A 17,709-nucleotide genomic window follows, 5' to 3' on the forward strand; every position below is an offset into this window, starting at 1 on the left:
TAAGTCTAAAAGTGTGACATTTTCTAAATGTTCTACTAGATTTTTTTGTTCTTTATAATAGTTTCAAATTGATTTTTTAATTATTATATCTTCACAACATTTTAAGTTTTATTTTTAGCTCTGACAAGTTAATCCTAGTAGGTTTACAGGTTCTAATTATTATTATGTTTAGTAATCTGCTTCAGTAATTCAGAAGTGCTTTGAGGTTTTCTTTCCTAGTATGTCTACAAATAATCTACAGGAAGTAAAATACATTCTGTTGCAGGCAGATCTGTATATTGGGCACCATGGAGAGAAAATGCTAGAGAGTTTTTGTAAGTGGCAGCATGAAGAATTTGGCAAGAAGAATGATATCCATTCAGAGATGTCAACAGGTTGGGGAGAAGATTTGACTTCAGTTGATGCAGCTATACTTATAACAAGGTAAATTTTCCAAAAGTGATTGAATTGCATTCCTAATTAATATCTCCTGTATATCTCCTGCCTGATACATTTTTGTGTGCTGCATAGAAGTCTTTATTTTTCTCAGTATCCACTATGTTCCATACATAGAGCATTAGGAATTGTTTATTAAATGAATTGTATTTAATTTATACTGAAAATTGTACAGCATAATTTTCACATTTAATTGCATAAAATATAATCTTTGGGTAAAACATATTCAAAAGTAAAAATAGAAATTACTACCTATTTTTAAATGGGAAATAGTAGTCTCTGTTCCTTTTTTTTTTTTTGCCAGTCCTTGGGCTTGAATTCAGGGCCTGGGCACTGGCCCTGAGCTTCCTTTGCTCAAGGCTAGCACTCTACCACTTGAGTCACTTCCGGCTTTTTCTGTTTATGTGGTACTAAGGAATCAAATTGAGGGTTTCATGTATGCTAGGCAAGCACTCTACCACTGAACTACATTCCAAGTCTGATACTAGTCTTTTATAAGAGATTTTAAGCAAAATAATCATCTTTGTTTCAAAATTTCCAACATGCCACTAAAATTTAAATCTTTTATTATTATAATTATAATTATTGTTATTATTATTGTCATGGGGTTTGAATTAAGGGCCTGGACTCTGTCCCTGAGCTCTTTTCAAGGCTAGCACTCCACCACTTTGAGCCACAGCTCCACTTCCAGTCTTTGAGTAGTTAATTGGAGATAAGAGTCTCACAAGGATTTTTCTGCCATGGCTGGCTTTGAACCACAATCTTCTTGAGTAGCTATGATTACAGGCATGAGCCACGGTGACCAATTAAAATTTAATTCTTGAATTTTACTTTCATACATGTCTACTAAATTTTCTAATTCTTTTCATCTAAGTTATTTTCCTGGTGAGATTAAAAAATATGTCTTGTGTAGCTAGAGGCCAGTGACTCTTGCCTGTAATCTTAGTTATCAGGACACTGATATCTGAGGATCTTTGTTTGAGGCCATCCTGGGCAGAAATGTCCTTGAGACTTTTAGTTCCAATTAACTAGCAAAATGATTTGAATGGTCAGAGTGAGGTGTGGACTAAGTGGTAGAGTGCTAGCCTTGAGCAAAAAAGCTCAAGGATAGCTCCCAGGCCCTGAGTTCAAAGCCAGCTTCTTCCCATATATTGCATTAACTTTTACCCAACTCACCTTCACTCACTTATTCAAAGGTAACTCATGCTAAAAGATAGCATGTATGTGACGAAAGCTTTTTTACTTTTAAATAGGGCTTTGAAAATTTTTTGTGTCACTCTATTGTGTAAGGCTATTCAGCTTTATTCAGTGACCCTTGAATGGTATCTATATCGTGATCCATAGAGCCTTATGTAGCAAAGGGGACTTTGTAGATGTCATTAAACTAAAGATCTTGAGTTAGGAATATAGCCCTGATTGTCCAAGTAGGTCTAATATAATGACAAGACTTATAAGACTCAGAAAAAGACTAGAGCTGTTACAAAGCTGGCTTTGAAAATAAAGAAATGAGATACAAGCAAAAAATTCAAGCAGTATCTACTTACTGACAGAGGACATAGATAATACCCTCTAGGACTACAGCCCTGATAGTACTTTAATTTTAATCTAGTGATACCTACATTTATCTTCTATTTAGATCTATGATTAATATGTTTTGTTTTATGCCAAAGAATCTAATGTAGGCAATACAGCTACAAGAAACTAATATTGGCCTATGGCAAATATCTTCATCTATGATTGTAAACATACTGGTTAAAATGAGTTGCTCTCTCAGGGGTACAGAAACGTAGTGTTAATAGGTACCTGTGGGTTAAGGCTCGTGTGGAGCATGACTCTTTCCCTACATCTTACCTTTCAGTGTCACACCAGGGAGATCAGTCCAGTAAAGACAACGTGATTTGATACAAACTGGTCATGAATATCTAGATTAATATTTTGTGTAATTAGGGAGGGAGTATCCTTTATTGGTTAGCCTAAACATGATAATGACCAGATGAGATTTGTAAGAAAGCAGTGAAAATGAGGTAAGCAAAAAGTCAATCTCCACAAATTTCATGCTGTTTTCCAAATATCTCATGTTATGCTTAACATCTGTTGCAGTTTCTAGTAAATGTCCCACTTAGATAAGGTTCATGTTATGAGTACACACTACAGGGAAGAAATTTTAGCCCAGAGATTAATACTACTCTCCACAAAAAAACCATAATGTTCTTATAAATTTCAACCCATCTGAGGCAATTTACTTGTCAAATTGTTCTGTGTGATACAATCAAGTAAATAGTTTAAAGCTGACATAATGTTGTGTCCTGTGGTAACAAACAACACAAAACAGCTTCTCCCAGCTGTCAACTCTATGATTTCTTTTCAAATTTCTCTATGAAATCAGAGAGAAGGCATGCCTTTGTCTCTTGAAAGTTCTATTTATTTAAAAATCAATTTTATTAATGACATATCTTACATTCAATATTTATCAAAATGCTTTTGATTTATAATAATAACAGTACTTTTGAAAGCTCATGTCAAACAGTGCCATTGGCTAGTAAGAGAAAATTTAATAAAACATTGAAATATCTTGACTTAATACAAATCACAGTATAAATCTGAATGAGTCATTTATAGGTATAACCCAGGGCATTATAAAATTCCACAATGAGAGTTTTTCTCAGCTGCATCTTTATTCTTGGAAATTAAAGACTATATATTTTATTGCTCAATATAAATCCTAACTTCAACAGGATTTATTGTTCTTCCCAGTGCCAATGTTTAATAGTATCATTTCCATAAACTCACATAAATGAAACTTTTGCAGACTTCATGTGTAGTGAGTTAACCTGAGCCAAAAGTGAGGATTTAAACCCAAATGAACACAATTCTAGGAAGAAAATTAATCTCTGTTTCCCACTTCGTAAACAAAGGGAATGTTTTCACATTCAGAATGCATTATTTTGGCCTTCTAGAAAGAAACTGATCACTGAAGACTAAGAATTGTAGTCTCATCTGAAGATTAATGGTGCTGGCAATTTATATTTCAATTTTTGTGAGATGTACTTCCAGTACTTTTGGATAAAAGATCTTGTAAGTTTTAAAATAATATGCTTTATTGTGTTTTTGTTTGTACCTAAGTGAACAGAAATTGGCTGTAGGAAGGATCTAAGAACCCTTGACAATACGCAGTGTATTTGTCATAGTTTTATCATGTTGTTTAGTTACAGATGAATTCCCTTGGTTCACATTATGTAAATCAAATAGTCAAATTGTATCCTGATGTATCATGATACAATGTATTACATACTTAGAAAAAGCACATAAAATCCCTTTCCTCCTACATCTGAATATACTTCACACTCAGTGATTCTTGGCTCTGAGAAGAACATATGATTTTATGTGGTTCTTTGGTTTGCTGCATTACCATATTATTCATTATCATCTGTGTTGGGTGTTTCTTTCTCCATTTGCTTGTTGACAAAGACAGTTGAAAAATAGATGTGTCAATTATTTGACACTATTCTCTAAACTTCCTTCTCACTCATCGAGGTGGTGGTGCTGAGGACAAGCCTGTTTTAACTGTGTGGTTTTCCTTCCAGCCAGTGCTTGGCAAACAAGAAACACTAAAATCGTCCCATCACAATAGATTGTATTGGTTATACACTGTACAGAAATCAAGGGAAACACTTACATTGTTGTATATATAATGTACTTGTATATTATTTGATACATCTAGACCATGTCTCTGTGAAAAACAATTTTGTATCTCTGAATACAGAAAAGTGATAAATATGTTTGTAATTTACTAAACACAGATATGCCAAAAAATCTATTTGAAATTTGAAATAATCTATTTGAAATTCTATGTAAAATAAATCATAAGAAAAATACACTGTTCTGTATCATTTGTAGTTAGTTTTTAACTACAGAGATGATATTTGCCTAAGTTGAGCACAGAAAGGGGTAAATTATGGGCCTATTTTGATAGTTGAGAAAGGTTCTACTTCAAAGTCAAAGAAAGAACTGAAAAACCAGACATGAGAAATAACAGGGAAAAGGGGAACGCTAGGAACTTCATTAACTGGATAATTCACATTCTCTAACTGTATTATTCATTTTATGTCCTCTAAAAATGTGTGTTTCCTCAGTGTGGAGTCAGATTCTGTGATCAGAAGCCTACGAGTGGAACAGTCTTACCAGAAAAGTTGAGGTGCTCAAAGGTGTTTTCCTGTGGATAGATTCTGTGAATGAGCATATGTAGGATTGGCAAAGAATCACTCAAGTTAGAAAAAATAAAATCTTAATAATAGTCTGGGGAGTAAATGTTCTGGTTGAGAACAATTTTGTTTGTTCCACATTACCAGGTTTGTAGTTTTGTATTTTACCCATCGAATGGGATGTTAACTTTCTTTTCCTATGGGGAAAGTCAGGACAAGGAATAATATTTTATTGTATATTCTCTCATTCATCTGGAATCCTGTAATTTTGGAATGTTTTCATAAAGATCATCTTTGATTAAAACCTAGTGGATATATATCAGTGATTATGTAGTTTCTTTACATTTGTTTTCTGTTCTATTTATTTGTTACAAGTAATGAAAGAGACATGAACTTGTGACACTTATTTAAATAGAACAACAGACTGAGAAGACATAAACAGGCATCATTTTAAAATAAAAGAAATGAAGTAAAAGACAACTTTCCATTACCCAGCATGAATTATTATTAATTAAAACAATGAAAATATAAGAATTATTAATTTTACAGATTCATCAAGTAGAAAATACTGGAGTATTTTGTTTTCCCAAGGCACAGTGAGCAGATAGCTCACTGCATTTCTTGCACTCTGGGGATGGCACACTTTTCCAGTGATATGGAAGAGCTCTTACAGTTAGTAGGAACTCTATGGAGCAGAAGTATCTTGGGTGTACATTGCAAAAGTAACAGAGGTAGGAAAAAAGATAACCAAAACAGTTACATAAAATTACAACAAAGGGAAGGAACAATTTGTAAACCTGCGTATCTGCATTATTTCAATTCTAAACCAAAACCAGAGAATGTTGCCACCCAAGAGACTCTAAGGTTAATCAATACTCTGGTGATTGTTTATGGAACAATTTGTGCAATAAGGTGCTATACCTGAATTAATTTGCTAGTACGAATGCTAAAAATATCAATGCATTCCTAAAAATAGCTTTAATTTAAAACAATCCAATTAATAGTTTAATACCAGTGCCTTGCATAGGAAGGACTTTATTTTAAATAAACTTTTAGTTTCTCCATGACAATTCGATCTTTCTCTTTATTATTCTTTTTCAAAATTGATACTGTTTAAATGGTATCATCTGTCAGGTGTTTTCACCTTTTGGTGAAAAAATTTAATGATAAATTATTGATACTAAATATTTAATTTCCAAGCCCATTCACACCCATGGCTTTCTACACACATTGCCTCTCTGTCTCTTTAGTCTTTTAAAAGATAAATTAAAATATTGTAGTATTCACTAACTTTTATAATAATCTTAACTAACATAATCCTTAAGTATAGAAAAATATCTTTGAAAAACATTGAAATCTGCAAACAATGTGAACATCTTACTGATTGAACATCTTATGGACTTAAGGACTTTGGCAAAATGCACTATATAAAATATAACAACACATATTTGGTTAGTTTATATGTATATTAATATCTAATGTTAACAATGAAGTTATTTCATTTATCATAACTTCTAAATATCAAGTCACAAATTTAGTTCATTTAATTCTATGACAATCTTACTCACTGAATAATCATAAAATGTTGTAGTTAGGTTTTAAATTGTTTATGTTAACTACCAGTGATTCATTCGGTCGGGTATACACTTATGTCAGACAAATGTAGATTGTAGAAAAATATGTGAGCATAAGTTTATGTGCCCAACTGAGCCAAAACCAAAGAAAGTGCTAGAAGCAAATGAAATAAGCTACTTATATAGCCTGTAACTACTGTGTGAGCAGTTTCAACTAAGGAATGCAGTTTTGTGTGTTTTACCTGCTATGATGGAAAGACATGGAGGTTATTCTAAATGAGAAGTGGAACTGATATGATTATAAATAACCACAACTCTTAGGAGTCCAGACTATTTTAGTTAGGGTAAAAAAAAATATTGCAATGAACATGGTTGTGCTGGTAGTTTTAGTATAACCCTGTTTGTGATCCTTTGGGTAAATGCCCCGAAGTGGGGTTGCGGGGTCATTGGGGAACTCTATATTTAGCCTTTTGAGGAACCTCCATACTGCTTTCCAGAGTGGTTGAACTAGTTTACACTTCCACCAACAGTGTAGTAAGGTTCCCTTTGGCCACATCCCTGCCAGCATCTGTTGTTACTAGTTTTCTTGATAATGGCCATTCTAAATGAGGTGAGGTGGAATCTCAATTTTGTTGTTGTTGTTGTTTGTTTGTTTTGGCCAGTCCTGGGGCTTGGACTCAGGGCCGAGTGCTGTCCCTGGCTTCTTTTTGCTCAAGGCTAGCACTCTGCCACTTGAGCCACAGCGCCACTTCTGGCTATTTTCTATATATGTAGTGCTGGGGAATTGAACCCAGGGCTTCATGTATGCAAGGCAAGTGCTCTTGCCACTAGGCCATAGCCCCAGCCCTCAATGTTGTTTTGATTTGCATTTCTTTTATGGCCAGAGATACTGATCATTTCTTCATGTGTCTATTGGTCATTCTCATTTCCTTTTCATAGAAGTTTCTCTTTACGTCTTTAGCCCACTTATTAAGGGGGCAGTTGTCTCTTTGAGGGGGACATAATTTTTTGAGTGCTAAGTACATTTTAGATGTGAGGCCCTTCTCTATTGTATGGCTAGTGAAGATCTTCTCCCAGTCTGTGGGGTTTCTTTTTATCTTGCTAGCTATGTCCTTTGCCTTCAGGAAGCTCTTCAGTTTAATGTAATCCCATTTGTCTAACCTTTCTTTGATTTATTGTGTTTCTGGATCTTTATTAAGAAAGTTTTGTCCTGTGCCAAGGAGCCCAAATGTTTCTCCTATTCCTTTCCATATGTTTTCAGGGTATCTGCTTTTACCTTGAGGTCTTTGATTTATTTGGAATTGATTCTGGTGCAGGGTGAAGGATCCAGCTTTAGCTAAAATATGGAACCAACCCAGATGCCCTTCAGTAGATGAATGGATCAAGAAAACATGGTATATATTCACAATGGAATTCTATGCTTCCATCGGAAAGAAAGACATTGCCCCATTCATTAGGAAATGGAAAGATATAGAAAAAGTCATATTAAATGAAATGAACCAGACCTAAAGAAGCATAGATTCCATTGTTTCCCTCATTGGTAACAATTAGTATATGTCTAGGATAGTCTTAGCAGAGGATCACAATTGCTCAAAACATAGACACACACACACACATACATATGATCATATATACATATGATAACACACATATATATATATGATCATATAGAATGATGCTAAGAGAAGTACAAGATAGAGAAACAAGAGGGTTTTCATTGCTGTCATTTTTAATGTACTATGTGGAATTTTTTCCTTTTTTTTTTTCTCATATTCTTTCCTGTAGTTTATCCTCTGTTGTCACTGTATTTGATTTTGGTTCACTGGATATTGTATATACATTTATCTGAGTTAGGGATGGAAAAGGGAACATCAAAACAATGAGACAAAGGATAAAGGGTGAACCATTAACAGTACTACTTGGGGGGGGGAATGGAGAAGCGAGGAAATGAGGGAGGGGGTAACAAGTTTGACAAGAAATGTACTGACTACCTTAAGTATGTAACTGTAACCCCCCTGTACAGCACCTTGACAATAAATTTAAATTTAAAAAAAAGAAATTCAGACTCTTCATAAATGTATGTGGTCAAAGCTCTGCTAGCCAACACAGGGTGTGAACTGCCCCCCTGTCTCATCTGTGACCCAAGGTTAGGATAGGGATAACTCCTCCAGAATTGATTTTCATTAGTCTGGTTTCAAAATTGAAGTTCTAAACTGAAAGTATTTTCAAAACTATTCTGGAGGGACTCTCTCTTACTTTATACCACACAAGACATTTATAAATACTGCATCGTTAAATGAGCTCATAATAGAATTCTGACATTCACAATAAAAGCATCATCCATTGTGAAACCAAGTTATAATAATGAAAAACAAATAGAAATATAGATGAGATTATAAAATAAGCATCATTCCACAAAGAAATCATTCAAAATATGAGAATAAAATGTTCTTGGAACAACAACACTTGATTTGACAATTGAGAAAGCAATTTTAGAAAAGAAAAACAGTATTTATTCTTTAAAAGTCAGTTCCTTAGCTGAAGAACAGATTTGATCCAATGAAGAGAGTACTAGTTCAATGAATGGTTGTCTGAATAACTCCTGTAGAAAGCTAACTAGAGTGGTTAAAATGGAAATGTGGCTAAAATGGAAATACAAAAAGAAATTGAATGTGTGCAAACATCAGAAAGAGGACTTCTAAAGTAGTTCTGTGGGGGAAAAACAGAATTTCAGAGATAATGGTAAGGATTTTAATATGTTCATGGACTTTTAATTGAAAAACAAACCAGGCTCCAAAGAAGACAAATTACATAGTATCACAACTTAGACACATCTGGCTTGGAACTTAATAACTACAGAGGCAAAAAGAAATGTTGTAATTAACCAGAAATGGCTGAAATACACCAAAGAAGAGCAAAACATGCAATTATACATTTCTAATATTTATGAATATTAGCATTAAATGAAATGTTATCTATAGGACTTAATAAAGCCAAACTAAAATTCTATGTTCAGGTACTGTTATGAATAAATGCCAAATAATAAAAAGGAAAGAACTTAGGCTACAAGTCTTTACTGAATAATATACTAGAGAAAGAAAAGGAATAATATGGTGTCTACAAATTGAAGATGGGAGCTAGAACTAAGGAAAGAAATTGCTAAATATACATGCAAATTCCTAAAGCAGAATTGATGATTTTAAAATTCCATACAACTTGAAGTCTTAATGACAAGATGGGTCCAGATATCTAATTTCTAAACATGAAAGAATGAGGAAGATTATTTAAAATATTTTGTGCCTTGCCCTGACAATAAAGACTAAATACAATTTAAAATTTTAGATATAGAATTTATGTGGTGGGCAGAATAATTCATTTACTCATGTTCATGGTCTAATTATCAGAGCCTGTGAACATATTATCTTCGATGGCTGACAATGTGACTGTATGTTAAGATGGTGCTATTATCCAGGAACACCTCTGTGATCCAAAATCAATCAAGGCAGTACAGAAAGAAAGTGGCAGAGGGTTCAGAGGAGATATAGTTGTGGATGTAGTCATTAAAAGATACTAGGGGTAGCATTGTTATGGAAAGGGACTTTGTATCAAGGAATCTGGGAAAACCACTAAAGACTAGATAAGGATTACACCCACCCAGCCATAAAGGAATTTAAACAATCCTTTCCCACCAAAAGATGTAAAAAGTCAATCCAAAATTGCTATTTAGATACATAATCAGAACACTGACTAGTGATACCTCATGAGCATGTAATACTCCATCCTAAAACACATGCATTCAAAGAAGTATGTAAGTTGCTGTATAGTTAAAAAAGGGTCAAGAGAGATGTAAACTGAAAACTAACTATTGTAATGGTCAATCTAATATTGCATTGGAAATTTTGTCATTTTTGCATTAAAGAAAGGCATTTTGACCCAATAATTGAGAGGATTTTTCTAAAATACAGGCTTTTCTTTCTTATTCATATACACAAAACCATTTACACTGTTGTTTATAACTGTGAAAAATGTGTAGAACCATTATGATAACAACACTATAATTGTGTATTACTACCATCACTATTACAATAACAATAAAAATGTTTTTTTAAAAAGGAAATTAGCTGGGTGGCAGTGGCTCATGCCTGTAATCCTAGCTACTCAGCAGGCTGAGATCTGAAGATCAAGGTTCAAAGCTAGCCCAGGCAGGAAAGTCTGTGAGACTCATCTCCAATTAACCACCAGAAAACTGGAAGGGTGATAGCTCAGGGACAGCGCCCAGGCCCATAGTTCAAGTCTTGGACTGGCCAAAAAAAGCTCACCAATGGGAAATTATGTTATAGTCTAAGAATGATAGCAGTAGCAATGAAAACAACTTAATGTCAAGCAGTAATAGAGGTTAATAAATTGTATCATCTTAAGAAATATTATCACCACCAGGTTTAAAGTTGCTAGAGAGTTTTTGAAAAACTTATATCAGGTGCTATTTATAAGAATATTTTAGGCCAACTCTATTTTTATAAAGACAAAGAGAAACCTTGACATTATTTGCTTAATTGCTGTCTACCATCTCCAAAATGGAACTTATATCAAATCTAAACTCATTCATATTTCCTAAATAGTAGTGGTTCTACTTACAATAGTATGGAGTATTTATGAGTATTTGGGGCAAATATAAAATATTCATATGACTTAATATGCAAAATGTAAGCTATGATCTAATATACAAGAATTGAACAGTGTCTGACTTAAGAAAAAATTACTGATCATACTGTTTCTAAAATAAAATATCAATAATTAAATTTTGAGAACTAGTTGTGTATTTTATGACTGACATTCTTTGACTTATACTCATTCAATCACACAGTAAACATGATTTAAATGTTTGATATCTGATTACTCAATCTATAGAATAAAACTTCATAGTAGGATCAAACCTCTTTTCTTGTGCCAGTAGTGGCATTTGTAGTCAGGCTGTGGACTCTGTCCCTGAGCTTTTCACTCAAGGCTGGTGCTTTTCACTCAAGGCTGGTGCTCTTCTAGTTGAAGCCCAGGCTCATTTCCAGTTTTTTTGCTGGTTAATTAGAGATAAGACTTTCATGGACTTTTCTGCTCAGGCTGACTTCTAATCATGATCCTCAAAATCTCAGCCTCTTAATTAATTATAGGCATCAGCCACTGGTGCTGACTTAAATATCTGTTGTTTTTTTTAGATGAGATGACAGAGGAATATTGAGAAGGGTGAATTACTACTATCACATAAGTGGTAGAAAGCAGACAAAACTTTGATTTCATATAGAGTGGTTCCAAATCTGAAAACATTAAATGATTACATTCTAATAAATTGTGGTCTACGAAATCCTAAAAATTGATAGCAGCATGAACTATTCTTGAAAAATGGTCTCCAAGAAAGAATAGCAAAGCATGGACAAAATTATTGGTGTTTATTTATAGCTAGATTCTAGAAATAGTAGCAAAATAAAAGACAAAATTATAGATTTATATATAGAGAGAGATCCTATTTATATAAAAATCTCAGTTCAGTCATAAACATATTAAAATGATCAGTCTTCAAAATATTTTTGCCAGTAAAATGTTATATTGCCTTAAATTCTTTCTCATATCTAAAATTTCAATCTGGACACTTTGTGTGTTTTAAGAAATACAGATGCAATACATTTTTTCAAATGGAAACCCATATCCAATAACAGAAATAATACTTATTTTTGTAACAAAGTCATTGACTCTTTAAAAAAAATCAGAAGATGGGGTTTTATTTTTGTAATATTGTTTACAATATAGAACAATAATATCAAGATTAAAACATGTAAATTTACTATAAAATTTAATTTCTCTCCAATCTGGTAAGCATTTAAAAATAGTTAATCTTATCTGATTTTCATTAAATTTTGTGGATAGAACATGTGATTCAATTAATTATATAACAATTAAATTACTTACATAATGTATATTGGTTGTGGAGTTTTTGTATTTATTTTCTACTTCTCTTCCTAGGAAAGATTTCTGTGTACACAAAGATGAACCGTGTGATACTGTTGGTAAGTTTATGTGAAACATCTTTTGCTTTGAGAGCTCTGGAGACTTTGAATATAAGGACTTTTGTTGTCTAATGTTGACACAAGATGGTCTATCTTTCACTGATTCATGGGCTAGCTCACCTAGGTTGCTAAACTAGTCATCTTGGCACTGAATATGCTTTTCTTTTCAGGAAAGGCCAATTTTGAATCATGTATTTAGCGCCTTCTCTAGAGATTTGATACATAGCCCTTCTGCCTTTCTGCAGTGGTTTCCAGGACGAAGCCAGCAGTTGTGTTTCCATTCCAGTTACTGATTTTCACGATAGTCTTACACATGTCATATATACAATACATTCTGTACAGCACCATGGACCACACATTCTATAAGTCTTAAAGCATCCTGTTTACCGGTTCTCACAGCATTCTCGCACATATTTCCTGAGACCTTCCTCCCTAGTACAAGAGGAAGAGGCATCAACTTCTGTAAGACTGTAAGGGTAACCTGGGGGCTATGGCACATACTTGTAATTCTAGCTACTCTGAAGGCTGACCTTAGATCTGAGAATTGTGATTTGAAGTCAGGCTGGGCAGGAAAGTCCTTGAGATTCTTATTTCCAATTAACCAGCAAAAAGGCAAAAGTGGAGCTGTAGCTCAAATAGTAGAGTTTCAAGCCATAGGCCCAATGTGCATATGTGAGTACGCACACACACAGACACACGCTGAAATATTACATTTTGTTGGTGAGAGCTGGCATATATATATATATATATATATATATATATGTTTCTGTTGAAAATAATTAGCCAAAAGGAAACTAGCCTTAAAATGAATCTGAACTCTTACTCCATAGACTGGAGGCATGGAAGAAGCCTTTCTTCTTGATATTGTGGTTGAATCATTGCTCTCTCTAACCTTGAAGCCCAATCTAATATTTTGACTTCTTAACATGTAAGTCAGAATATCTCATTGCTATTTAAGTCAGGTTGATTCTTTTTTTTTTTTTTTTTGGCCAGTCCTGGGGCTTGGACTCAGGGCCTGAGCACTGTCCCTGGCTTCTTTTTGCTCAAGGCTAGCACTCTGCCACTTGAGTCACAGCACCACTTCTGGCCATTTTCTATATATGTGGTGCTGGGGAATTGAACCCAGGGCCTCATGTATACGAGGCAAGCACTCTTGCCACTAGGCCATATCCCCAGCCCCCAGATTCTTTTCTGTTGTTTGTAAACTATGGCATAGAAATAGACTCTGATGTTTTATTACTCATTCACAGGAAAGGAAAAAAATATAACAATGTTAATAGTCTCTGTACTAAAATTAATTTTTAAAAGGCAGGTAAATACGTGACTCATTAAAATTTAAATTTGATCAATTTTGCATATGTGTACAGTTTTACTACATTATATATCTTTATATAGAAAACTATTATGCTTTACTTAGAACATTTTAAGTCAGGAGAGTTTTCATGCACATATATGAGGCAACGTATTACTAAAACACTGTGTTCTCTCAAATTGTGGTGATTGCTCATATGTGTATCTTCTTTTTCAAAGTTGGATTGGCCTTTTCTGAGTTTGACTAGCTAAATAACTCATAATTTAAGCAAGCATTCATAGCTTATTAATCATCTTAATATCAATTAACATCTATAAAAAGATTTAAATTTTAAATGAATATATTAAAAAACATGTGTGTGACACAAATGAGTGAAATTTTTTCTAGTACTTTCTAAAAAATGAATGATTTCTCTCATGTTTTATTACTGATATGAATTTATCTTTTTTGGGGTGTAATTTTTTCATTTAATTTTTTAAAGTTATCTTTAGGTAGCTATCCAAAACAGTTGTCATTTAACAAAGCATCTAATGAATACAATATCTCTTGATCAGTGTAACCTCTTTCACCATTCTCCCCCATCCTTACCTTACCTAGCTCTTCCCTTACTCCTCATAATGTTGTAGGATATACACTGAATTCTTGATTGCACTCACCCTATTATCTTTAACATTCATCTACAACTTTCTCCTTGACCCCACTCCACCACCTTAAAATATCTGCTTCTTGGTCTATTTTGTTGAACTTTAATTTTGCTATTTTAAGGAATTCTACTACTTGAATAATCCCTTGAATCAACTGTATTTCAATTAATATATTTGTACACACTTCCTTACCACTCATGTATTTATTTATGCTTGTAATCATAATCAAATTTATCTTATTTTACTTTGGTAAGCTATAACAAAAATAATGAGAGGAGAACGAGAAAGAAATGGACATTATTTGTTACTTTGTATAATGTACATTTAAGTATAATGTACATTTGAATGGCAACTATAGCATACCATTTTCCCCTCTTCATCTTGATATTACACATGAGAATTGTGACCATTGGCTCATTGTTTAACAATTAGAAAACTTGGATTCTTTATCTTTAAAGTATAGCTTAAATACTATCTAACTCCCATGAATCATGCACATCGGTTACTTGTTAATTGTTAATATTCAGCAGTTTCTTTGTTTTTAAACTTTATTGCCAAGGTGATGTGCAGAGGGGTTAAAGTTACATAGGTAAAGTAGTGGATATATTTTTGTTGAATATTCTTACCCCTTCCCCAATTTTCCCCCCATATCTCTTCCCTCACCCCTCCCAAGTTGTAAAGTTCATTTCCAACATATTGTTTTATGAGTATCGTTGTTGCATTGGTTTGCCCTTTATTGTTTGTCCCACCATTTTGCTGTGCCCCTTCTCTTCCTGAATTCAAATAAATGTATATACAATACCCAGGGCACCAAAATCAAATACAGTGACAACAAGGGATAAACTATCAGTCCTCTCACTCCCTGAAAGAAGGCTAAAAATTTGCCTACATCTTTGTAGTTGGAGTTTTGTCTGTGCCCTAAATCTTCTTATTCAAAACAGAGCCATTTTCCCTTATGAACTGATCTATTCATATAACAGAGAAAAACAGCCAGAAGTGTGACTCAGAAAAATATCTGAATTGTTACAGAATAAAATTGGAAATGGCAAAAATGAAAATTCCAATAATTTTTATTTAGAGACATTTTACAACATAAGCATACTATACTTATTCATTTGCCAAGTCAGAAAAGTTTATTAGAGCTGCATCAATAAGGGAGCTATTGAATAAATGATCAAGTTGATAAACTATGTCTATGTGAGTTTATATTTGAAAAACTATATAGAAAGTGAAAAGTTAAAAAAAGTCATTAGAAGAAAAATATGTTGACCTTAAAATAGGAGAAATATCTGGATTAACCTTATGTGCTCAGTGCTGTCACAGTGATCCTTAGATGAGAGACACCAGACTTTTGTCTTAGGGGGATGTGGTTATTGAAGAAAGGGACAGAGAAATGTGATGTGAGAGGGCTTCAACTGGCTGCTGCAGGTTTTGAAGAAGGAAGCCAGGGCCTCAAGCAAAGACATCTGATTGGAGATTGCCCTCTGCGTGAATACGCAAAGGCATTCCGCTTCCTCTGAGACATGAGAAAGGAGCACAGAGAACCCTGCAGGTACCTTGACTTTAGCCAGCAACGTCTGGTCCAATTTATAAATAACAGCAAGAAAAAACTAATAGAAAACCATAACAATATCTAATCAATCTCATCAATTTACCCATAGTTATAGCCCAAATATAAAAAAAATGCAGATCAGATGTTTTGACTGATCAATTTGAGCTGTGAATATTTTTTCTTTGTCTATGAGTGAGGTTGATTTGCAGCACCATGATGCTCCAACACCCACTGAATTTTATTGTTAAGACTTAGTTCCAGGGGCTGGGAATATGGCCTAGTGGCAAGAGTGCTCGCCTTTTTATACATGAAGCCCTGGGTTCAAGTCCCCAGCACCACATAGGTAGAAAATGGCCAGAAGTGGCGCTGTGGCTCAAGTGGCAGAGTGCTAGCCTTGAGCCAAAAGAAGCCAGGGACAGTGCTCAGGCCCTGAGTCCAAGGCCCAGGACTGGCCAAAACACACACACACACACACACACACACACACACACACACACACACACACACACACAAGACTTAGCTCCAATATTCCTAAAGAATGTTCCCTTCCTGCCTTTGAGGGTACTGAATGTTGCAGTTTATTCTTTATTCAGATGAATTCTTCTACTTGCTAATCATCAAACACACAAACGGACCACCAAGGAAGCAACTGCCAAAGAAACAGCCAGACACTAAAACATCTTAAAGACTCACTTTCTGTTACTACTTTACATGTGAGAATCTCCAGATGTTGCCCTTTCCAACTACCAACACACTCCTAAGCCAGATTTCAGCAGAAATAATAATTTTTATTGAGTTAAAAAAGGAGGCTAAGCCAATTGTTTAAAGTAGCTTCATGTTCACTAAGCAATAGTATGGCCTTTTCTCTTGCTTTGTAACACTAAAGCTCAAAGCAGTTCAGAGAGTAAAAATACTTTAGGACCTTGTTGTGACCATTCTTCTAATACCTTTTTTGTTCAAGCTATATTGTAGCTACTGAAAATTGTACTTTTAAGTATTCAACATTTTAAATTTCTAATCTTTTGTTGTATATAAATCTGACATATATGTCTTAATTTCTAAGTTAAGTAGTAACATAAGTATAGAGGGATTTCACATCACTTGTTCTGTATTTACAATATTCCAAATCCAAGGTGAATTTCTGCAATAGCTTCCTGGATGACAATATATCTCTTCCTTATTCACTCTGGGAGACAAGTACATACTAGAATAGAAAAGATTATCAAACACTGCAAGCATGTATACTACTTTCATGGGTATTATTTTACATAAACGAGGGCTTTTGACATCACCAGAGGACTTCCCACTTACATGAGATGTGTCGTTATACTTCCCAGTGTTTAATTCAGATGTCCTCAGAAATACAAATGGAGTACGTTCACTATGGTGGACAGAATCTGCAGGTGGCCATTCCCAGAAAATACCCTTTTTTTATTCATCTAACCACTATGTACTTTGTTGAAGATATTTTGCAGACTTAATTAAAGTCTCTGACTTAACCTTTGGATATGGAGATCTAACCAAGCATGTTTTGTAATAAACAGACAGTAACTGAATTATGCACACACACACACACACACACACACACACACACACACACACACACAACCCCCCCTCCCTACCCCAAAAAACCAAACCTAATGAGTTTGGAAGCTGATTCCAATAGCCACACAGCCTTTAGATAAGAATCTAACTTGAACAACACCCTGGTTTTTGCTTTGTGAAACCATAGCAGAAATCAAACTGACTCAGATTTATTACTTAGAGAACTGTGTGTAATAAAGTATACTGTAATTGTGACCATTTGTTATGAAGCAACACAGACTAGAGAATAGATATGTTACTCTACATTGAGGTCATATACACTGGAAGACAATAAAACCAGCCTTGAGGTAAACATACATGTGACCCTTTATGAAGACAGAGTAAAAAGA

General features: G+C 34.1%; 1 protein-coding gene across 2 annotated transcripts in view; it reads left to right on the forward strand.

Annotated features, from left to right (window-relative positions):
- Positions 1–17,709, forward strand: part of Adamts19 (ADAM metallopeptidase with thrombospondin type 1 motif 19) — a 155,821-nt gene that overhangs the window by 35,134 nt on the left and 102,978 nt on the right. For both annotated transcript variants that reach the window (XM_048331432.1, XM_048331431.1), the window contains 2 exons: positions 266–423; positions 12,224–12,267. In XM_048331432.1, the coding sequence (XP_048187389.1) occupies positions 266–423; positions 12,224–12,267 (202 nt within the window). The remainder of the gene's footprint in view (positions 1–265; positions 424–12,223; positions 12,268–17,709) is intronic.

Source organism: Perognathus longimembris, chromosome 22 (assembly GCF_023159225.1).
Source record: "Perognathus longimembris pacificus isolate PPM17 chromosome 22, ASM2315922v1, whole genome shotgun sequence".
Lineage (NCBI taxonomy): Eukaryota > Metazoa > Chordata > Mammalia > Rodentia > Heteromyidae > Perognathus > Perognathus longimembris.